The sequence below is a fragment of the Podarcis vaucheri genome (assembly GCF_965113315.1).
Source record: "Podarcis vaucheri genome assembly, chromosome: 13".
In the NCBI taxonomy this organism is placed as follows: Eukaryota; Metazoa; Chordata; class Lepidosauria; order Squamata; family Lacertidae; genus Podarcis; species Podarcis vaucheri.
Window position 1 is genome coordinate 34361729 of NC_138751.1, and position 24906 is coordinate 34386634.

The 24906-nt window shown below is 45.6% G+C and overlaps 1 protein-coding gene and 1 long non-coding RNA gene across 8 annotated transcripts in view; one reads left to right on the forward strand and one right to left on the reverse strand.

Moving 5' to 3' along the window:
- Positions 1–24906, reverse strand: part of SKAP1 (src kinase associated phosphoprotein 1) — a 339196-nt gene that overhangs the window by 64227 nt on the left and 250063 nt on the right. For all 7 annotated transcript variants that reach the window (XM_082197361.1, XM_082197363.1, XM_082197362.1 and 4 more), the window contains 5 exons: positions 17433–17510; positions 16255–16338; positions 14424–14548; positions 11333–11396; positions 7622–7810 (listed from right to left, as the gene is read on the reverse strand). In XM_082197361.1, coding sequence (XP_082053487.1) covers positions 7622–7810; positions 11333–11396; positions 14424–14548; positions 16255–16338; positions 17433–17510 — 540 coding nt within the window. The remainder of the gene's footprint in view (positions 1–7621; positions 7811–11332; positions 11397–14423; positions 14549–16254; positions 16339–17432; positions 17511–24906) is intronic.
- On the forward strand, positions 1119–4102 carry LOC309517868. Its single transcript, XR_014213306.1, has 3 exons — positions 1119–1255; positions 1469–1602; positions 3984–4102. It is a non-coding gene; the product is annotated as an uncharacterized lncRNA (long non-coding RNA).

Consider the following 24906-nt stretch of genomic DNA (forward strand, 5'->3'; position numbering starts at 1 on the left):
GCCCCTAAAAGCTTTTGATGGATGGAAGCTTTCAGGAAAGAAGCCATTCATGTTTTAACTCAGGAAGGTGCTGCCAGCAAACTGCTCACTGGTCCGGCTTCCACACTAAGGCTGAAAAACAGACTCAATATGCCCTCCAACCTGACTCCCTTCACTCTTGCCCACCCATAATGTGTGTGTGTCTGTATCACAAAGGACTGTTCATGTGTAAGGTATCAGAAAAAGACCAGTTTAAGACTGCAAAACAAGCATGCATTGCATTTAAATATCGTATTGGTGTGGCAATCATGCCACTTGTTTAACTTGTATTCCACGAGTTCAGCCTATTGCCCAAGCATCTGTTAAAACCATAATCTAACCCTAACCCTAACCCACCTCTACATTGTACTGGGCAACCTGCTCAGTGCATACAATTCCTCAAAGAGGAATGGAGTCCAGATATAAACCCCTATTTGCTAAAGGCAGGCTACAAGCAAACACCAGAAGACTGTATGGCATAGAAATTTATTTAATAATAAATGCCCAAGTTCTTAAGGTCCACAGGGCTCTTTTTTGATATTTCCCTGCAACAGTCTAAACCATGGGTTGGGGATCGCTGGCCATGGAACAAATTATACTTCCCAGGTCTCCTAATTTGACGTGAGATGGTATTTCCCACTGGCCACACACCCCTGTCAATCACCTGATGTCAGGATCAGGTAATCCGCAACCACAAAGAAACAATGGGGAGCTTTCACTTGCAACTGATCCTTTCCAAATACAGCTTGCATTTGGTGCTGTTTAAATTTGGCATCAAATGTAAGCCATGCTGCTGAGGTTGGATCTACTCAGGAGCTCCCAAGAGAATCCAAAGTCTACTGAAAGTAGATTGCATCTTTGCAAGTGTGCCTGTTTGCATTTGACACTGTTTGCAGCTATAGCTGGGCCGGGATCCCTACAGAGCATCCTGTGTTGTCAGGTGATTGAAAAGTGGGCAGCCACCAACAACATCCCTGTATATTCCGTGTACCAAAGCAGCCAATCAAGGCACAGTGATGGCTAGAATGCCACAATGACAGCACAATGACATTCAGGAATAGGGAACCTATGGATCTCTAAATCCCAAGCAGCATGGCTAATGCTCAGGGGTGATGGAAATTATAGTCCAACAGCATTTGGAGGACCATAGGTTCCCCATTCCTGAATTACCAGGTGCAGAACACCAACACAAGGTCCTGTAAATTACCACCATGCCCTTCTCGTGAATTTCCTTTGGGTAACTAAAATACCACACCATCAGGGGATAGGAAATTGTGCAAAATAAACTACTGATCTGAACCAATGTGGCAATTGTGAAAATTCAGCAGAGGTTTTGTTTGTTTCTTTTTTTCTGTCTGTCTGTGTGAAGTATGGGCTGCTGTTGTTCTTTTTTATTATGGAAATAAAAATCTCAGTTGTGGTTGAGTGTTTCTTTCATTCTTTTTTTAAGAATGAAAGGAAGTGAGACTGGGATAGAGAAAGGAGAGAGACAGAGAGAGAGAAAGATAATTTCCTCAGCAAGTCATCGTCGCTAATGAAGTTTTACAAAAACAGATACAACCAAGGAAAAATAAAATTTCACAGGTGATAAATTTTTCCAATTTCCGAGGCAGAATTCGATAGGATTGTTAAATTAAGAGTGAAGGTGTCTGTTAGGAGGCAACGAACAATGATGGGTAATTTTATAGAGTGGAAAATTGAATCAAATTGCAACATTAAAACACAGCTCCTTGGAGGATCTGCCCCTATTGCAGGCCTGCTCCACTACATCGGTGGGAGACTTGGGGGGAAATGGCTTGAATGTCTAGCTGCAAGCTACACAGAGACTTGGCTTCAGAAGCTTTCAGAATCATTGAACTTGAAGATGGAGGTGGACAGGATGCTGGAGGGAAGAAACAGAGAATCTCCCCCTGCCAAGTCACTATTGGGGGTTTTCCAGACCTAGATCTGTGCCACTTCTCGAAACTATGTGAGGCAACAAGGAAGTCACTGCCTTGAGGCAGGTTCAGAGTGCCTTGTCTTCCTCTCATTTTAGAAATTATATGGTGACACTCTTTTGCCCTAATCTAACAAATGCTGAGACTATTTGATATAGTACAGGCACACATCTTCCCCCACTTAAGCATGTTCTACTTACATGCAGTTCCGGGAAATAAACAGACAGACAGACTCATACCAAAAAATGGCAGCAGAGAGCTGGAGTCCTTGTGGCTCATGGGGAGACCTTCCCTGGAGCCTGAAGAGGATGTCAGTGAGGGCAGAGGAAGCCCCATAGAGACCTGAGGGCACAGCAGGGCTTTGCTTAGGCTGCTCAGCCTCCTCACCTAACAGCTGATGTTGGAGGTAGCACAGCAGCAGCAGCCACTTTCCTGTGCTTCCTCCAGCCTCCAGCAGAGCTTCAACTCTAGTTGAAGAGAGTTGTGAAGAGAGAGAGAGCAGGAGAGCAAGGAATTCTGGTGTGATCTGGCCTGATCTGCATCCTCCTGGACTAATGTGTAAATCAGAACAAATTACTTTTCGCACTACTCCAAATTTTGAAGTACAAAATTCTCCAAATACACTTTCTCACCTCAAAAACTGTGCTTAAAAACATGGATTTGGAAATAAAATAGAAATGCATATTTTGTGAAGATATTTAAATATGTATATAAATGCAAATTCTTATGCAATTTTTTATAATAATAGTTTAACATAGAAAAAGGACAAAACTGACTGAATTAACATTTTATGACGGAACACTTAAAAATGGGCATTGAATACAAGCAGACTGATCTCTCCCACTCTAACTTCAGCACATGCCTAAGTGGACCATTTTGCATCAGTATTAGCGCAAAGCTACTAAAACACATGCAGCTGCAAATAGCTCTGTATTTGGAAATCTTTCTCTACCCGTACCTTATACACTGTAATACCTTGTATTCCTGCAAAGGTGCAACTATCACCGCCTAGTGTCGGAATCAGAAAGGATAACCAGACCTCTTGCATCATGAAATCAACTCAAGAACTGCTTTGAGGAAGGCCAATCCACAGAACAAGTTGAAGACAGGGAAACATTTATGCCTACACTATTCCTTTTAGTACAGAACATCCCAAAGTCATTTCCACAACCCAAAGAATAGGGACCCCAAAGGATCCAGCTAGAAGCTGCCACCATAATGCAAAGAGCTCTCACTGCAGAACAGGGTATTATGACCCACAGACCTTGCATTGCTCAATGAAGGACTCTGATGAGAATGACATTCAGACTGTGTGCTCAAGGGAGAACCATCCAAATGTAATTTGGGGCCCTTCCAGCTGGAAGACACAGCTCTGTTACCATTCTTTGACTCATGAGACCCCTGCAGTATCTCTGTCTCCTCTTTCTCACAAAAGGTAAAGACTACAAAATAAGGTGAGGGCACTTTAACCAGCTAGCCAGTCCCTCCAGCGAGGTGGAGCATTCCATACTTTGGGTCTTGTCAACCTACATAAGGTTTCAGTTGGTTCTAGCTCTCTGCACAGAAAACAATTTCTATAGCTGTCTCAGGAGGCGACTGTGGCTGTGTTCACACTCCTATTTACTGTGCACTCCTTGTGTTTCCAGTGCTTTGTTTTTACTCTGTGTTCACACAACATTATCCAAAATGCATAATATCCTTTCCTTTGTTCTAAGATACTACTGGTTGATATGTTGATTCTAAAACCAGCTTCAAAATGATTGAAGACCTTAAGCTGTTCCTAATTTTTCTCTAGTCAAGGTATGAACACCTTTGCATAAATTAAAATATTTCTGCCCTTTTAATATTCCCTGGTGTGTACACACAGCTGCAACCAGAAGTGTGAAACACATCAAAAAAGCACAAGTTCAATGTTCTCTAAGGCGACAATGTGAACACAATCCATGCCAACCAGGAGGGCTCCCCCACCTGGAGCTGTTCAACATCCTGTTCTTGCCTTGGACCTGATGCTGCCTGCTTATCCCATAGGCCTCATGCTCCCATGGAACTGCCTCATCCTAGTCCTGCTTCCTCATGAAGATATTTGCATGGAAGTACTTCCTACACCAACTAAGACTCCAGGAAGGTTGGGGCCACAAGGACCAGGTATATGTGCCACGGTATCAGCCACAATATTGCTGGTGTATCTATTTTATTGCCTACTCCTTTGATCAAGCTCTAGTGATGTAGCTGATTCAGCAGTCTTGCCCATGAATCTTGTCCTCTGATAAGTCATAGCCTTGCCAGTGAGCTACAGTGATGGGACTGTGTTTAGATAGGTGGGATAATAGGCTGGGCAATATATCAATATATTGTCCAAAACTGGTTTAAAGTTCACATCGTGATAATGTTTCATAATATTTGAGCTGGCAATATATCACAAATCACAATGTGAGTAAGGGCTAAGCAATATCTGGTTTTCAACATCACGATAAATCACCAGCTAAACACAGCAATGTTATCAGCAGCTAAACCTCACAATATCACCAGCTAAACATTGCAATCTACCACAATGTCTGAAGTAAGGCTGGAACTATACAGAGGTGAACAGGACAATGTCCTTGCAATTGCTAGGGGTCTAAAACAGATAAATGACAATATTATCAATCATCACACACTCAGTTTCATCACCAGGCAAGCCAAAATGCATCCCAACAGGACTTTTGGTTTTGGGCTTGGCTACCAAATGGTGGTATTTAGGACTTTCCAAACTACAGCAATGAGTCATAGTGAATACAAATAATCTGGGACTGCCAGACCACCAGCAGGCCTGCTAGGAGGCAGAAGCAGCAGTGGCTGAAACAGCTTGCCATAACCATGGTACACGTCGGTAGTAGCGGTGACAACCTGCAAGGCCTGGAAGTGGCGGCACAATCATGGTGGCCTGCAAGTCCTTATGAAGGCAGTGGGAGGGGACAGCAGTAGCAGCAGCAGCCTGCAAGGCCTGGCAGTGGTGGCACAAGCAGTGGCAACTTGTGAGGCCTCATGGTGGTGACGGGAGCTGGTGGCAGTAGCAGTGGCAGCCTGCAAGTAGTAGTAGCAGTTGCCAGGACATTGTCCTATTCGCCTGTGTAGTTCTTTCCTTATTTCAGATATTGTGATATATCAATATATCACAACGTTTAGCTGGTGATATATCGCAATATTGAAAACCAGTTATCGCTCAGCCCTAGTGGGAACAGGATAAAAGATCGCAAATGCCACTATACAACCTTCATTCAGAACATAATGCTTTGCTGTGCACAACTATCTTTGGGTTGGATTTGTATCCCATTCCATCCATGTCAATGTGAAAGCTTGCCACTCATTATCAATTCTCTTGACAGGATTTCCTCTGCAATCTGGGGAGGGATCAGTTTGCATGCAGAGGAAATGCCAGGACTCAAACTTATCTGCAACTCAAGCTTTCCAACCAGAAGGTCACTGTGTATGGAGACTGACTGTAATGACCCCAGTAGCAAGGAAAAGACACGCTGCACCATCCAGGGACACTCTTTCCAGCAGAGAAACATTAATCTTTTTCTCCTGCATAACCTTGGGGACTTCCTCCTATTCCAGGAGTGGTCTAGAACTAGGAACAGGATGCTGGGTGGAGTTGATCCCCCTACGCCCCACCTCAGTCTTTGTCAGGGATCTTGCTGGATGGGTTTTGCTCACACTCAGGGTCTGAGTGATCAACATATTTAAAGTCAAGAAGAAATTTCCCTTCATGTCAGGCCCTTTTGTTTTTAATTTTGGCCTCTTATTTAAGTCATTTGCAGCAGTTTGCTCTGTGGGTACCTTTCTGTAATACAGTTGTGGGCACACAAGGATTGTGCATTCTAGTGTATTTGTATAGAAAAAAATGTGGCTATTTCAACTGTTTGAACACTGTTCACTCTCTCTCTTTCGTCGTTGTTTAGTCGTTTAGTCATGTCTGACAGAAAAACAAGGCTACAATGAAATGAAGCATCAAAATTTCATTCTGATCCAGCAGTCAGCTTCTGTGTGCTGTAGGAATGTTTCAAATGTAAAGAGCTGCTGAAAATATGCAACCTCCAATGGGATCCTGCTGTACACAAGCAATTATAGTAGATCCACTGTTCTCGGTGACCATCTGCAGAGACTCGTATGCTGATTTTGTTGCATGAAGGTAGCAAAAGCCAGATTGGTAGAGCAGATCTGCTGCTCTGCTCTGTGTACATTACGCACAATGGAAAGGCAATGTGAAAAGCTAGGCTGTTTTCCCAGATTGGCCATCCACACCTGAACAGAAGGGTGAATGGGTATACTATTCACATCAAAATGGTGTTATGAGTTTTGCTGTCTTGATTAGCATGAATGGGCCCTATCACTATGGTTTCACCTGACAGACTAATGGGTAATCAGGGGCTTGACAAAAGATGGCTAATGTTTTTTAATGACCAGGGATGTTTTTCTTAATAGCCTGGTAATCTCTCTCCCCTGCCTTTAGAATACAATGCCCATCCAGAGCTAGTAGGAGGGGTAAATAAACAATTTGTAAGGTTTCAACCTAGAGAGAAACAAAGTGCTCTCTGTTTATTATTATTATTTATTAAATTTGTATACTGCCCTATACCCGCAGGTCTCTAGCTGGACTGGAATCAGCTGGGGAGTTGCAGATGTTTAGGATGTTGCTTTGTTTGCTAATGTGATGCAGGATTAGTAGTTTTGCTCCCTTTGTAGGTGTCTAATATTTCCAATGAATCCTGCTTGTAAATTTGTAAATAAAAAAAAAGGTAAGTATTGCCCTTTTTGTAATGGTAAGTCCCAGACTGAACTCAAAGGGATGTTTGACATCCAAAGCTGTTTATTTTTTGAGTCCACAGGTTTTCTGTGCAAGCATAGTATTTGGTATTGTGACACAAAATTCACCCTAGGTCCTCAGCCCAGCTCTTTAGGCTCATCCTCTAACCAATGCATCTCAGGGGTGCATGTTTTCTGGTGTTGTTCACACAACGCTGTCCTCATCCAAGTGGCAGCTGACACTCCACAGCCCCACAACCGCCCCGCCCCAATTTAATTCAAACTTTTCTGATCTGTGGATAATGCAGTAAGGAAAAAACGCAATGTAAAATTGCCTGTTACCCAACTGTGGATATACTGAAGGGCAAAGTGTGGGTTGTTGTTGTTGTTTTTAAAGCGTGCAATGATACTGTCCTGGGTGCCACCTATCACCCATCGATTCTTTATTTTCATTAGCCCTGGTGCTACTAAGTGGGCTGCCAGTGAGGCTGTGTGTAACACACGCTTAAAAAAAACAAAACCCATTGTTTTGTGCAAGTCTGGTATATCAGAAAACTTGAGTCTATCTTTTTATTTTTATGGTTGCACGCATAGGTAAACAAATATGCCTACAATGGCCTTTAGGTTTCCGGAACTCGGGTGTGTGAAGAAGTACTAATTGGCAAGTGGGGGGGGGGGACAAAAATACATACTGGGAATACATCACATCAAGCACTGCCCACCACTATGGATGGGGAACATTGAGAAAGAGTTCAACCGAAGGCGCTAATGTGCGGCCCACATACACATTAACACTGTGGTGTGCACACAGCCTAAGATAGATGGACCAATGGTTTGAGTTGCCATACAAAGCAGCTTTATATGAAGGAAAGCCTGCTAACCTGGAAGAACTTCATAAATGCAGTCATCGCTCTGTCTGTCATCCTCATCTTCCTCCAGATCCAAAGAGGTATCCTGATGATGTGGCACATTGGGGGAATCAAAACTGTCTATGTCATCATAGGCCTCTTCTTTGATATTGTTGTCGTCGTCCTCGACTTCCTCACAGGGGATAACTGAGGACTTAATATCTGGGTGAAGAAGATACGAAGGAAAATACATGTCACACAAAGGAAGAGGAAAATAAAGAGAAAAAGGGAAATGGACAGCACAATTAGATGCTGATGTTCCTTAGGGTAAACAGTATTATTTTCAGCTGGCAAGATGTGGTCTGAGCGAATGTCGATGGAGGTTTGTTAAGACTGATTATTAAATTTGTCACATGTCCCGAGTGACGGAAGAACCAACTTCTGCCCTTAATTTGAGCTAACAGGTGCCATAACAAGAATGCTCTGAATATGCCTAAGTTATCCTCTTCCATGAAGCTGTAGATCTGGACCTGGCAAGTACAGCTCTTGTCTCAGTGAAGCATGGTTTGACTGTATCCCTCCCCACCCCACAATATCCTAGTGTCTGAAACTCAGGGAGGCTGACAAAGCATTTAAAGAGTATTGAAACAGGCAAATTTAAAAACAAAACCAGAACAAAAAACCCTGAACATTAAAGCCCCAGTTTCTCCACTAGCTTAATCTCTGCCATAACAACAACAACAGCAAAGTGAAGTATGTGTGTTTCCCAGCAGTTTTCCCCATAGCAGTTCACAGCAACATGGCTTTATTAGTATCAAGTTAGTTTCTGTTTGCGCACACACTAGGGGACAGGGTGGGAACCTCTTTACCCTATTAGAGCAGTTGGGTGAACCTATACATTGAAACTGGGAGTATCATCACTGCTTTTCTAGAATGAGAGGTGGTAGGTTTAAAGCTGTAAAAAGTAGCACACCCTATATAGCCTGAAAGTCCTAACACTAGTCAGCAGAGGTGTGGTGCTAGCTGGCTGAGGTTTATCAGAGGTGAATGAGAAGTATTGTACATATGACCATAGGCATTAGTTTTCTTTTGTGATTACTACTTTATATGCTCCAGAACAGGATCAAATTGCTTAGTTCAGGGATGAGGAACTTCTGGCTTTCCAGATGTTGTTGGACTCCAGCTCCCATTATCTATGACAACTGACTATTTTGGTTGGGGCTGATGGGAGCTGGAATCCAACAACATCTGGAGAGCCAGAATTTCCCCATCCATTGCCTAGTGAACCCTGGAACAAAATAAAACAAATATCTTTACCATCACTTTCAATTGATCAGAGGTCAAATCAATTGGAGAAAGATGTTGGGGGGGGGAATCTTGTGCCCTCCTCTCCAACTATACCAAGCTAGTCTGTGGTATTGGAGCTTCTCTCCTCAAACGACAATACTTCTTGGGCCATTTCTTTTCTGGAGATCTCTGCTTAGCAGGTTGCTTGCTGTGATTTGCTCTTTCTTCCTCCCCTATTGTTGTCTGAATTATTTTGGCTAATTGGAATGTGTGGGCAGATACGATATGCAGATTATTTATCCTTGGAGTTGAGAGGGGACAGCTTTCTGGTGACTCCTAGCTTCATGAGTTTACGTAAGCTGACAAAATGTTAGTCATAGCATCTTTAAAAAAATCCCCCAGTATCAATACTGCTTTCACACACTGACCAGAAGAGGGTGCTTTGAGAGCACACATCCTTTGCAACTCAGAAAGTGGCTTCAGCAAAGCAAGTGTGAGTTTAATTTTTAATTAACCCATCACACATACATACATACATACATACATGCACACACAGTTCATTATTAGGAGATTATTCTGGCACACAAAACAAGCAACAATAAATAAATAAATAAGGAATAGCAAATAGCACTAGCACCTTATAGACAACAACATCAAAAGGGGATGGGGAGAAGAAGGCATCCTTTGAATTTGAGTCTCAGGACACTTTCACTTTGTTTTACGTAACATCTATGAGATCACACACATGGATTTTGAGTTAATTAAAATGAAAGAACTAGCAGTCCCTAGTTTTATATCCATATAAACAATGATGTGGATTAAGACTCACATTTCGCTCACAAACAAGGATAGAGAAGGTGGAAAATGTTTCCTTGTTCAACATTCCCATTGTGAGCATGGCATTGTAGTTAAAGGGTGTTAAGGGGTAACCAGCCAGTGATTTTCAGTAGGTGCCTTTAGAACAAGATAGCTTCTTCTCCCAGTCCTTTTCTCATAGCTTCTGGGGAAAGGACTGGGAGAATATTCCCCTTCTTTGTCAAACTTTCCTCAAGTCCCGTGTTACACACTACACACTTCCTCAGCAAAACCTGAAATGGCCCTAGCCCCATGTTGTTTGCACCTCTTCACCAAGTCAGCTGGCCCTCCCCCATTTTTATCTAGATTGTAGGACCTCTAGACAGGAACTATCATATCTGGGTTGCGCATCGTACATGACCTAGGATCCTGTCAGGGAGGTTAGTAAATTTCAAGTGTGGTTTAATGGAGGAAATAGAAGAAAATAATGTGTGAAGGTGTTGTGAGGTCCCAGGGGCTAGCCCTGCTTCCTGGTGATGCATGAAGTGCACACACACCTATTTTATCCATACATTTAGTTGTCTAAAGGGGCTCTATAAGCATACAATGGAGTGCATGTAGAGTAGAGATTCTCCACACAAAGGGGGCAACTCTGACTGGGCCAGTTTCCCCACTTTTGTGGAAGAGCTTTATTTACATACATTGTTATACGTGGCAAGCCCTCTATGTGCTGGCCTAAAATATGGACAGCAGGTGGCAGTGTGGCCACCCCATGCATCAGCAGTAGAGATGGGGCAAGCCCATGTAGCTTGTGTCAAATGTTCTTTCAGTGTGTCACTGTGTGTGCATGCCTCTGAACTCCCCAGGATTTATAAAGCATTGGATTTCAACCTAGAAGATGTTCGAATTGTCACATGACCACGGAAGTGGTCAGGTAGAGTTGGGCCAATCACCATCTCTCTTCCTAATCCAGCCGACAGATTTGCTGCAAGGATAAAATGGGATAACCTTGATGGAAACTGCTTTTTGCCAGGAAAGGAGGACACAAATGTGAATATTAGCAATTAAATGAGTAGAAGAACTGTTGCCTTCTCCCTTTCAAAACAATATTAAAGGTTTCAGAAACGTTACTTTGGGATCTTCTTTAAATTAAAGATTGCCTTTTGTTTTGTGAGCTTTTTAGACAATCTTACCACTATGCTTATGTGATTTTCTGCGTGAGGGTAAGAAATCAATAGAAAAGCACAGGCACAAAAGCTAAGATTCTGGTAAATAATACAGAAGGAGGGTGATCGGAAGTCTGGAGTTTATACACTGTTTGGCCCTTTGTAGTCAATTCCTGTTTAATTAATTGACATAGTCTAAATAACAGTTAGGCTCATAAATATATGCTCATCAGTTGAAAAATATACAACTTTGGAGACTGCATTGCTACACTGGAACATCACAGGAGCCAGGTCTTCCTCTGACGTCTTGCATGTGTGAATGGGCCAGCAACCACTACAGACAGAACTTCCTATCAGTTCATATTCCCTCAAAACACAGTGTTTTTCAGTGACAGCAGTACATGCCCTCAGCTGCAAGTCAACAAGTCTCAAGTTTTATAGGTGGGAATCACTCTCACCTACATCATATGGATTTGTTCCCTCTTAAGCTACTCACCCTTAAGCAGGAATTGGATCTGATCCACCCAGTCCATGGCTTCTGCAGAGCTAACAGCTGTAAACTGCAAAGGAAGAATTCAATATAGTCATTGCAAGATTTCTGCCATAAGGTCTGTAGCAACTACTAATTTACAGGTGATTGTACTCCATGTGCAAGCCACACTTAAGGAAGATTTCAGGGTTTGCCCCTGTCAAGTACTTCATTAAGCATGAATACATAAAAGCATGTATCACAGACAGAGGTTCCATATTACCCACTAACATCATTCAAAACACATCACTTTTTAGATCTGGCAGTTTATGCATTTGGCTGCTGAATCACTAAGTGATGAAAAAAAATCAGATGCATGCACCTGTAAATTAGCTATATATTGTAATGTTTTGGTCTTGTGATGCCCCTCATCTCTACTATTGTCCCATCTCTCTTTCTTCTACATAAAATAAAGTGGAGTTCTACTGACAGTACATGGTTATTTTGGAATCCCACAAAGACACATGATGAATTCTCCTGCCCCATTTGTTTTGCAAACCCCAGACAAATCATTGCAGTAAGTTGGGGTGCACAACTTGTCACTGCTCATATTCAACATAGTTATTACTGTATTTTAAAAGCAGAATCAAACAACAGGACACAGTCCTAAGATCCATTACAGACCTGTTTTATCTATAAGCCACCTTGAATTCCTGTCAGGGAAAAAGTTGAATGAATGAATGAATGGCAGTAAATATATTGAAAGCATGCCGTATGTTCTTATGACAACTGGAGACAAACCTCCCCTGATCAACTTGCGAACAACTACAGCAGGGGAGTCGTCATGTAGGCATGGCCAGGAGTAGACACTGAAGCCTCAAACACATGCAATGCAAAAACATACATGTGCTCTGTACCAGTTAATGTAGGCATGTGCTCAGTACCAGTTAACCACTGGTCCTGTTAGCTAGGGATGATGGGAGTTATAGTCCCAAAACATCTGGAGGGCCGAGTTTACCTATGCCTGAGTTAACGGTTAAGAGACTGAGGCAAAGCTGGCCATACCACGAGGGACCTCTAGGTGGCAACCTATGGCAGTGCTTTGAAGGGGGAGCTACTTTACTCCTGCAGTGTATGTGTGTGGACTTATAGCTGAGTGTTCACAACCTAAGCTAAGGATCAATGAAGGAAGGAGGGATCAGGATATTAAGGGATGACCAGGTGGCAAGCAGATAGTCTTTCTAGCATTGGGTAGCTGCTAAGTAGCAGGCTGTGCAGGGAGGGTGAGGAGATAAGTAGCAACAAACTCGTAGTACCAAAGGGTAGCGTTTGATTCACTTAAAACTGGTTTTTCCTGGGCTGAAGTCAACCTGAGCCATCTTTCCACATGTCAACCGGCTGTAAACATAAACTGATATACAAGTTAGCCCTAAAACCAGAACTCTTGGGTTCCCTTTCCAGTTTTGGAAAGGAATTGTGGAGCGGACATGAATCGAGCTTGCTAGCTTAGAGTGGGAGGAGGAAAGTGTGAAGGTGTTTTCAAATGAAGTCCACAGTGGTTCTTGCTTTGATTGGATTTGTTATGCAAATGTCAAAAGTACACTGGCCTGAGGAGAGAGGAAGGCCTCTCCTCTCCTTTCTCTTCCAGATTTTAACAGTGATCAGAGTGAATGGTGTGGAAGAGGCTCAAAGGCAGTCAAATTTTCATATATAAAAAGTAGTCTCCAGGTCAGATTGATAAGATTTTGTAGCCAAGTAAGGAAGAGAAAATGGCTTGGGTACTGCAGGGGGAGGCCCAAACCCAGTCCTGACATCCTCTACTGGGAGTTGCCCTGACTCCCACCCAACACATGCAGACAGAAGATCTTACTTGTAAGTAAGAAAGAGATATTTATTCAGGCAAATTAACAGTACAGGCTTGGCAGCTGATGCAGTGCTCTGGAGTCATGATTTAGGAGTTCAGGAGCAGTGCAAGATGTTCAGAACTAACTGGAAGGGATGAAAATGTCCCAACTAATTTCTCTGCCCTTCTCACCAAGCTTTTAAAGACAAGGCATGGCACCAGAGCCATCTTTCCCATAGGGCTTAGTGGTGCGTTGCGCCAGGGCGCCGGCCTCTCAGGGGTGCCCCAGTGAGTGGGGAAGCTGTGTGGCTTTGCCGGCGGCCTCCCCTTTCCCTGCACGCCCACCAGCTGCACCCCGCCAACCACGCAGCATGCCTCCCAAGCCTCCTTGGGAGGAGAGCGATCCCTGCAGAGGCTTAGGATGGAAGCTGCGCCCCGCCAACTATATGGCTGGTGTGCATTCAGCTTCCCTCCCAAGGCTCTGTGGGGATCACTCTCCTCCCAAGGAGGCTTGGGGGAGAAGCTGCATTCTCCTCCCGTGGAGGCTTGGGAGGGAAGCTGCATACCTGCCAGCCATATGGTTGGTGGGGTGCAGTTTCCCTCCCAAGCCTATGCGGGGATTGCTCTCCTGCAGCAGCATGGGACAGAGTCCCCCCCCCCCCGATGGCTGGCAGTGTGCAGCTTCGCAGCCTCCCCTATCCATGGTAATTTGGGGGCGCTGGGTGGGTATTTGCACACCGGCACCGCATCTGCTAAAGATGGCCTGGCATGGTGCGTTCACGTGCTAGACTCACTTGTCTTGTAGGAATGACGAGATTTCAAGTGAATGCTCCTTCAGGGCATTCATCCACTGCTTTTATCTACAAATGCCTGATTCTAGGCGACAAGACTACACCCTTCTGTTCAGTTGCTGACTCATCCGCTTGGCTGATCAAAGCTCTCCCCAGCCTCCACTAAGTTCCTCAGGAATATTAGAAGGAAGAGCTGGCATCCCTCTTCCCCTTCCAAAGTGTCTGAAGTCAGGGTGGAAAGGGGAGTCCGCCCCCTCCAACCCTGGTTCCCATAACTCAGTCCCTGTACCCAGCTTTGCTTCTCCCTCCTCTTCTGTCAGAGCCTGCCAATCCAATCCCAATCCTGACAGCACTGTGGGGTTCATGACAGGAGTCTTCAGAGGCCAAGGGGTCAGGGTTCCATTGTCTCCACTCTCCCCTTTCAACTAGCACTAAGCAGAATTCCTTGGCTGGAAACTCTGGCCATTTGGGGGGACACACCTACCTCATAGGTACGTTTACCAGGAGAGGTCAGCTCGAAGCAGCAATCTCTTCGAGAATCCTTGCGCAAGTGGAAAGCCATCTGGGCATGGTAGTTCACAATGGCAAACATGCCTCTTGGTTGCTTGCCTGCAGAATACAGTAATGATGATTCAGCAAACTTCAAGTTGCTAGCTTGCTTACAGATACCACTTTCACAATACAAGACCCAACCTGTGTCTTCCAGATTCTCTCTAAAGTGGGTGGGAAGAAAGAGCCATGTGGGCAGACAGAAGAGAGGCCCTGAACTGTTTCACTGTCTGTATTTTCCTTCCCAAAACTGCTTTTTAAAAAAGGCATTATTTTCTACAGTGGATATTACTTCTAGTCATTGAGCCTCATTGGAAGAAGGGAACATATTCCCCTTGGTGCTGTGTTGGGGTTTAGCAGTAAACTCAATTCTGCACAGGGATCTGCCACCATTATGTCAAGTGTGGCAAGCCACTATATATTGACCTCAGTCCTTCCACTTGTAATATAGTGGTATTATTGGTCTAACTTACACAGTTGTTGCAAGGATGTCTCTGATGAAAGACATGGAGTGCTTTGAACAGGCAAAATGTGGTATCCGAGTACTGCTGTATGATGCTGATGTTGGTGATTGAAAATCCCCTTTACCATTGGCAAAATTTACAGATAAAATGGAACTCTGCCTAAGTCCCAGCATGTATGCTACAACTTGCAACTGCCACATCGAGGTTGCTTTAAATTGTATATGTATAGATAATACTGCAAAATATAATTGCTTACTTAGCCCCAGTGTCCATTATCCCTTGAATTGTGCTGGGAAAAAATCCTGCTATTGAGTCCTCCTCCAGCTCTGAATACTCCTAATGCTGTCCCCTCAATCGTCTATTTCTTCTTGTATATTTTTTTTACCTGCTCTGCATTCAATCTCCCTGGATGGGAGGCACAGTATAATCGTAGCCCATCTATCTAGGCATGCCAAATTTGGTTGGAAGTATTAGCTTCCTGTTTATATGCATCTGATGGAGCATAACTGAAAAATATTTATACATGCTGACACATAGATTATATATGGTCACTTAGGGGAGGGTTAAAGCCCGCCTGACAACTAATGGGGGGAAAATGGGCAGTACTTTATTTACACAGGGCCTTGTGTCCGTATTTCTCCTTTCCCTCATTCTTTACTGACAAGGGTGTTGGAATACAACCAGACTCTGTTCTCCGTTCGTAAGGCTGCATCTAAATGGCAGAATCCCACACTGCCTGGTGGGCAATTTATCATCCAGTTGGAAGAGCCACTGTGATGTACTGCTTAGAAGGTTACATGTGGATGAGAAAGACCCAGGTTTAAATCCCTGATTAGTTGAAGCTCATTGGTAAGCAATTATCCTAGCCTAACCTACCTCACAGTAAGAATGTAAGAAGAGCTAGTAGCCCATCTAGTCCACTATTCTGTGGCCAAGCAGATGCCAAGCAGGTCCCATTGGCAGGGTTGCAACAATGCTGCTGCAATGATAAAATGAGCTCAACCCTCTGTATGTGCCTCAGAGCTTCATGGAGGAAGACTGAGGACAATATCTAAATTAAGTTTAGAAAGCAATACTGAGGAACAAAGGAGCTTCAGAGATGCACCAGAGTTCAGGCAACTTTCACCTGCTGTCCCTCCATTCTGGGGACCAACAAACATGAAATCAGGATTGAGGGAAAGCTTAACAGAACCTTCCTTCCTTCCTTCCTTCCCTCCCTCCCTCCCTCCCAATGTATTTAGATAGTGCAGTGAAAATACTGAAGGGATATGGCTGTGTACATGTGTCAGGAGTACCACATACTTTTTTCATTTGCATAGTAGTAGAAGGCCATATTGTCAAGGACACACCATCGCTTCTGCCACTCAGAGCCAAATATTTTAGAGTCTGTGAAGAAGAAAGAAGAAGGTGCTAGGTAACAGGAGAAGAATAGGAAAAGGAGTGTCTCTTCATCCATAAAAGGTATCCCAAGATGTGCCTTCTACATCAATCAGAGGGCATTACTACTACTAATACTACTAGTACTTTGTACCAGCAATGTGCCAACCACTGTACAGTGGTACCTCTGGTTACGTACTTAATTCGTTCCGGAGGTTCGTTCTTAACCTGAAACCGTTCTTAACCTGAGGTACCACTTTAGCTAATGGGGCCTCCTGCTACTGCCGCATGATTTCTCTTCTCATCCTGAGGTAAAGTTCTTAACCCGAGGTACTACTTCTGGGTTAACAAATTCTGTAACCCGTAGTGTTTGTAACCCAAGGTGTTTGTAACCCGAGGTACCACTGTATAGACAACATAAGAGACACAACCACTTTGTCTATGTAAAATAAATTGGAAGCCCTCTGGACAAGGACTATGAGCAAATTCACATTAAAAAATTGCCATCAACTTCAAAATGCACATGTCAACTATGAAGAGCACACTAGTATATATGCTACTTTTGTTTTCAAAATGTTTGTAGGTGACCTCTACTTGTGAGAGATATTCTAGGGGCAGAGCAGCATGGCTAATTCTGTCCCCTCTGTCTTTATCTGTTACAAAATCACTTTTATTACTACCTCACATGTCCCCTTCATTTAGCAGGAGAAGGCAACACCTTCTCCAGACTGATGGCTTTCTTAATTAAGACCATTCCAGAAAAATCTCAAAGTATTTCCTAATCACTGGCATCCATTAAGAGGCATCTCATTGATCCTTCTGGGCCAATAGTAGTAATCTGCTTAACAAAAGTATAATCAGAGGCAAGTAACAGGCAAGTAATACATATATACATACAGTACATGTACCTTCCGTAGTTGATACAACACATCTGCATTTTTCACTTGGACACTTTTCCTAACATCTAAATCGGTGGATGAGAAGCTGCCCACAGTGTCTGCCCAGAGGGCTTTAAATTTTCAACAGATGGACAGCATAGGGATGGATTATGAATGGATAAATCAACAGCAGGTGCTGTGAAGATTAGTTTGGCAGATTTTTACCTCTGGATCTCTTTTCCAAGTAACCTTGTTTTAGAATGCCTCCTTGCTCTTGAGTGGCCTTCTGCAAGTTGCTCTCGGCTTAAAAAAACAAAAACAAAATCTCAGTAAGCATGGAAAATTATGCTGGGGGAATCTTCCAAGACAACAAAATCAAGGAAATCAGTAGTATTTTAATCAAACTACACCCACAATTATCATCAATTTCCATTATATATGTGATGGAAAAGGCAGTCACTGCCAAACAGCTTTCATGTGGCTGGGCTCTGTATCATGTCAGTAAGGGAGGCATGGGCCAATCAAATTAATCATATTGGTTGGTACTATGCGAATGTTACATCTCTGGCTATATACACACTCTTGTTTATTCTGCATCCAGCGCTGTCCCATGGCTGGTTTGGGAAGCAGTATGCACACATTAGCCCTAGTCTATATCTATCCTGTATATATCCTGTCATTCCTTTTGAAATACTGAGCTTTTCTCCAAATCAGCTTCAATTAAATTGGGGGGGGGGGGTGACCTAGCTGTGTTTTAAGCCAGTGATGTGCACACAACCTCCAGCTATGTGAGATACAAAATTTGGATTCCAGCATAGGGAGATGACCTACCACTTCCATTTGGTCTTGAACATTATGTGTGTGTGCATGTTTGTGTATGTGGTAAAATCCCAGTCCAGGCTGAACTTGCTTGGAAAGCCTATTTAGACAAGCTTATTCATTTATTGAAAAGCATTTGTATACCACTTAATACTTTAAACATACCTAAGCAGAGTTAAACAATCTATCATCAAAACATTAAACCTAAAACCAGTAAACAGAAATATAAAAACACATGAAGGCATATAAAAGCAAACCAGAAATAAACAGAGTATTCAAACCCATAAAAGTTGTCACTGTGGGATAGCTGCACAATCCCATACATGTAGTCTCAGCAGTAAATCCCAGTGAATTTAGTGGAGCTCACTCTCAGGTATGAGGGTATAAGATTGCAGACATAAACAACCAAATGGAGACATTCATTGTGATGGGATAATTTGTGTTGATATAACTTTGTCATTGCTTAATGTGCATCCAGTTCCAAATGCAATCCATGTCTGAGGGGCTCCACAAAACCTCTACCCTTGGAGGTGTCCAGCTGTAACTATGTATAAGTTGCTAGAGCTGCAACCTACATGGCAGTTGCACCCTTTACTCTGGAGAATCTTTCTCATCCCATGTGTGTGTCTGCAGTTTTTCAGTGGTTTAGGAAAATGTGCTCTGTAAATCTTCAGAGATGTTCTCTTTGTTGTTATTATTTCACATTTTTCCAAGATTTGGTAATAAAAATTGAATCTGAGTGAATCTTGGCTCTGGCAGCAGCCCTGTGTTGGGTTTTGTACGCATTATGAAGTGAAAACACTCTCACTTCACAATACAGCCCACTTCACACTGTGAATGCATTTAATACACATCTTGGCACATCAAGCCTGGACCTGTGAATCGATCTGCAGTCTGCCTCAGCCAGAGATTTACACCCTTTCTCAGACATTTACATAACCTTTTGCCTAGGCTGCTTATATTTCTTGTTAATTAGCTGAAAGCTGGAAATGTAGAGTCAATTAATTCTTCCAATTTCTCAGTGTCCAAACTAGGAAACCAGGGGGCCCAACCTAGAGAGCTGTGGTGACAGCAGCAAAGCTTATCCAAGGCATCTTGCTACCGCAAGTGGCTGCACTGCATGAGCTAAGTAATAATAATAATAATTATTATTTATTATTTATACCCCGCCCATCTGGCTGCGCTTCCCCAGCCACTCTGGGCAGCTTCCAAAAGAATATTAAAATACTGTGATACATCAAACATTAAAAGCTTCCCTAAACAGGGCTGCCTTCAGATGTCTTCTAAAAGTCTGGTAGTTGTTGTTCTCTTTGACATCTGGTGGGAGGGCGTTCCACAGGGAGGGCACCACTACCGAGAAGGCCCTCTGCCTGGTTCCCTGTAACTTGGCTTCTCGCAGTGAGGGAATCGCCAGAAGGCCCTCGGTGCTGGACCTCAGTGTCCGGGTAGAACGATGGAGGTGGAGACGCTCCTTCAGGTATACTGGACCGAGGCCGTTTAGGGCTTTAAAGGTCAGCACCAACACTTTGAATTGTGCTCGGAAATGTACTGGGAGCCAATGTAGGTCTTTCAAGACCGGTGTTATATGGTTTCGATGGCCGCTCCCAGTCACCAGTCTGGCTGTGCGTTCTGGATTAGTTGTAGTTTCCGGGTCACCTTCAAAGGTAGCCCCACGTAGAGCGCATTGCAGTAGTCCAAGCGGGAGATAACCAGAGCATGCACCACTCTGGCGAGGCAGTCCGCAGGCAGATGGGGTCTCAGCCTGCGTACCAGATGGAGCTGGTACACAGCTGCCCTGGACACGGATTTAACCTGTGCCTCCATGGACAGCTGTGAGTCCGAAATGACTCCCAGGCTGCGCGCCTGGTCCTTCAGGGGCACAGTTACCCCATTCAGGACCAATGAATCCTCCACACCTGCCCTCCTCCTGTCCCCCAGAAACAGTACTTCTGTCTTATCAGGATTCAATCTCAATCTGTTAGCCGCCATCCATCCTCCAACCGCCTCCAGACACTCACATAGGACCGCCACCGCCTTCACTGGTTCTGATTTGAAAGAGAGGTAGAGCTGGGTATCATCTGCATACTGATGAACACCCAGCCCAAACCCCCTGATGATCTCTCCCAGCGGCTGCATGTAGATGTTGAAAAGCATGGGGGAGAGGACAGAACCCTGAGGCACCGCACAAGTGAGAGCCCAGGGGTCTGAACACTCATCCCCCACCACCACTTTCTGAACACGACCCAGGAGGAAGAAGCGGAACCACTGTATGACAGTGCCCCCAGCTCCCAGCCCCTCAAGACGGTCCAGAAGGATGTTATGGTAGATGGTATCAAACGCCGCTGAGAGATCCAGCAGAACTAGGAAACAGCTCTCACCTTTGTCCCTAGCCCACCGGAGATCATCAACCAGTGCAACCAAGGCAGTTTCAGTCCCGTGATGAGGCCTGAATCCCGACTGGAAGGGATCCAAATGGTCCGCTTCTTCCAGGCGTGCCTGGAGTTGTTCAGCAACCACTCGCTCAATCACCTTGCCCAAGAATGGAAGATTTGAGACTGGGCGATAGTTGGCCATCGTGGCCGCATCTAAAGATGGTTTTTTAAGAAGCGGTTTAATAACCGCCTCTTTCAGCAGGTCTGGGAAGGCTCCCTCACGGAGGGAAGCATTCAACACCCCACGAAGCCTTCCCGGCTAGCTTTTATAAGCCCGGCTAGCTTTTATAAGCCAGGATGGGCAAGGATCAAAGAGACAGGTGGTTGGTTTCACTCGTCCAAGCAGCCTGTCCACATCCTCGGAGGTAACAGATTGGAATTGATCCCACACAACTTGACTAGACAGGACTCTAGCACTCTCCCGCCCTGGCCCTGCTCCCACGGTGGTGTCTACCTCTTCCTGAATCTGAGCAACTTTATCTGCAAAAAACTTTGCAAAATCATTGCAGGAGATCATGTGGCCCATACTGGGCCCCGATGTAGCAGGTGGTTCCGCTAAATTGCGGACCACCTGAAAAAGTCTCTTGCTGCTGTTTTCTGAAGATGCAATAGAGGCGGTGAAGAAAGTCTTCTTCGCCGTCGCTACCGCCACTTGGTAGGCTCGACATTGAGCTCTAACCTGTGTCCGGTCAGCTTCAGAATGGGTCATCCGCCACCGGCACTCTAGCCGTCTCAACGATTGTTTCATTGCCCTCAGATCCGTGGAAAACCACGGGGCTGTCCGGGCTCCATGCAATCAGAGAGGGCGCTTCGGAGCCAAACAGTCAATAGCCCTGGTTAACTCCACATTCCAGCGGGCCACCAGGGAATCAGCTGAAAGGCCATCAACATGGGATAAAGCATCCCCTACCACTCTCTGGAAACCATTTGGATCCATTAAGTGGCGGGGGCGGACCATCCGAATCGGTCCCACCTCCCTGCAGAGGGGAAGGGTCACGGAGAAGTCAAGTTGCACCAGGAAGTGGTCTGACCATGGCACTTCTTTCGTTTCGCTTTTACTTAGTGTCAGATCACCAACATCCATAGAGGTAAACACCAAGTCCAAGGCATGTCCGCGGCTATGGGTTGGGCCAGACTTATTCAGGGACAGCCCCATGGAGGCCATGCTTTCCACGAAGTCCCGAGTGGCCCCTTGTAAGGTCGTGTCGGCATGGATATTAAAATCCCCTAGGACAACCAAACTAGGTGTCTCGAGGAGAACATCCACCACGACCTGAAGCAGCTCGGGCAAGGAATCCTTGGTGCAGCGGGGAGGTCGGTACACCAAAAGGAATCCTGTACTGCCCCTATTGCCCAACTTCCAGAACATGCACTCAGAGAACTGGGTCTTCCCAATAGGACGCCTGGTGCAAACTAATGACTTCCTAAATATCACTGCAACCCCCCCCTCCCTGCCCACAAGGCCTGGGTTGCTGTGCATAAGAGAAACCTGGTGGACAAGCAGCGGCAAGGACAGGCCCATCTGCTTCATCCAGCCAAGTCTCTGTTACACATGCCAGGTCAAATCCTACATCCATGATCAAGTCATGGATGGCAGTGGTCTTATGAATCATTGACCTGGCATTGCACAGCAGCACCTTCAGGTCATGTGGGTTTCTCTTGCTGATTCTAGTATCCGCCCGGTCAGGACCAGACCCGGAGGCAGGGATAGTCCTCAGACAACGACTAAACCTGCCTCCTCTGTAATGACATGGTCTGGTCTTAGCGTAACTCCTCCTCCTACCCGTGATCACTGAGATCGGTTGTCCCAGCGCATCCCCCTATGTGGAACATGCCCCAGCCATTTTGTTGGCTGGGACCCACTCCCCGGCAGCCCTGACCCCTCCCCTTAAGAACAAAATAAGACCTTAAAACAATAAAAACAAAAGAAACCACAGAAAACAAAAAAAACACAAATAAAAAACTGTAAAAATTACAAATCCATCAAAATCAAACAAATTCCCAACTAAGCATCCATCCCACCCCCATCCCAATTCCTGCATATACAAATAATAATAATAAATAAATAAAAAGGAAAAGGAAAATTTAAAAACATTTTAAAAAGAACTCTGCGCCCCTCCAGATCCCCCTGGACCGCAGCAGCAGTGACAGCAACCGTCCCTGTGAGGCCTGTTAGGCCCCGCCCTGAGCCAGGTGGTAAGTCGCAGGAAGGAGCAGGGCCCTCAGACACTCACACAGGAGAGTCCTCCTGGGCAGCAGGGAGCAAGCAGTCCTTGTGAGGCTTCAGGCCCCGCCCTGGGCCAGATGGTGAGTGGCAGGAAGGAGCAGGGCCCTCAGACACTCACACAGGAGAGTCCTCCTGGGCAGCAGGCAGCAAGCAGTCCCTGTGAGGCTTCAGGCCCTGCCCTGGGCCAGGTGGTAAGTGGCAGGAAGGAGCAGGGCCCTCAGACACTCACACAGGAGAGTCCTCCTGGGCAGCAGAGCACAGCAGTCCCTGTGAGGCTTCAGGCCCCGCCCTGGGCCAGGTGGTAAGTCGCAGGAAGGAGCAGGGCCCTCAGACACTCACACAGGAGAGTCCTCCTGGGCAGCAGGGAGGAAGCAGTCCTTGTGAGGCTTCAGGCCCCGCCCTGGGCCAGATGGTGAGTGGCAGGAAGGAGCAGGGCCCTCAGACACTCACACAGGAGAGTCCTCCTGGGCAGCAGGCAGCAAGCAGTCCCTGTGAGGCTTCAGGCCCTGCCCTGGGCCAGGTGGTAAGTGGCAGGAAGGAGCAGGGCCCTCAGACACTCACACAGGAGAGTCCTCCTGGGCAGCAGGCAGCAAGCAGTCCCTGTGAGGCTTCAGGCCCCGCCCTGGGCCAGGTGGCAAGTGGCAGGAAGGAGCAGGGCCCTCAGACACTCACACAGGAGAGTCCTCCTGGGCAGCAGAGCACAGCAGTCCCTGTGAGGCTTCAGGCCCCGCCCTGGGCCAGGTGGCAAGTGGCAGGAAGGAGCAGGGCCCTCAGACACTCACACAGGAGAGTCCTCCTGGGCAGCAGAGCACAGCAGTCCCTGTGAGGCTTCAGGCCCCGCCCTGGGCCAGATGGTGAGTGGCAGGAAGGAGCAGGGCCCTCAGACACTCACACAGGAGAGTCCTCCTGGGCAGCAGGCAGCAAGCAGTCCCTGTGAGGCTTCAGGTCCTGCCCTGGGCCAGGTGGTAAGTGGCAGGAAGGAGCAGGGCCCTCAGACACTCACACAGGAGAGTCCTCCTGGGCAGCAGAGCACAGCAGTCCCTGTGAGGCTTCAGGCCCCGCCCTGGGCCAGGTGGTAAGTCGCAGGAAGGAGCAGGGCCCTCAGACACTCACACAGGAGAGTCCTCCTGGGCAGCAAGGAGCAAGCAGTCCTTGTGAGGCTTCAGGCCCCGCCCTGGGCCAGATGGTGAGTGGCAGGAAGGAGCAGGGCCCTCAGACACTCACACAGGAGAGTCCTCCTGGGCAGCAGGCAGCAAGCAGTCCCTGTGAGGCTTCAGGCCCTGCCCTGGGCCAGGTGGTAAGTGGCAGGAAGGAGCAGGGCCCTCAGACACTCACACAGGAGAGTCCTCCTGGGCAGCAGAGCACAGCAGTCCCTGTGAGGCTTCAGGCCCCGCCCTGGGCCAGGTGGTAAGTGGCAGGAAGGAGCAGTGAGGCACCCCTGGAAGTATCCACCGCTGTAATGTATATAATGCTGTCACCCAACTCTCAGATTGTGCACAGCAGCCACTTGGGATGCCAGTGCAGTTGGACCATGTCTCATCAACAGGAAGGTGTTGTAGAAATGCAGCACAAATACCTAGTACACAAGCTAGTGGCACACAAGGTTCCACAGTCTATGTACATATTGTTCAATTGACAGATGATCAACACCAACATACAGCAAGCTTTTATGCACCCAAGCACAGCAAATTTTCATGTGATAACTATTGCAGCTTGTGCTTTTTAGAAGAGGGCAAAAGGCAATCTATGGGAGAAATGTGCAATTCAAAATGTATGTAGCAATGTGCAAATCAAGCACATACATACACCAGGATGTTCTGCTCTTTAGCACTCAAAAGGATGGCCATTCTGTTTCTTAAAATATTGGCTTTTATTTTTTAATCTATACAATAATGTACTATGAGATGTTGTAGTGAAGATGATTAAGCTTCTAGAGGTGTTTGGCTCAAGTACTTGCCTGGCCATTTATTGGCTTAGCTGCTCTCATCATCATCCAAATTTCTGAGTGATGCATTTTGAAGCAAAAGTTGAGTTTGCATTCAGAACGTGACTTTAAAAACTCAAAATTGGAATGCTTTAAACTCTTGACTGTTTTGATCTTGGAAGGCTTCAGATATAAAAACTCAATGTGCCTATTGTCAACTTACTGCCTGTTATTTAACAAATGCCACTTATCAAATTCTATTATCTAATATTGAGTGCCAATTACAATATATAGATG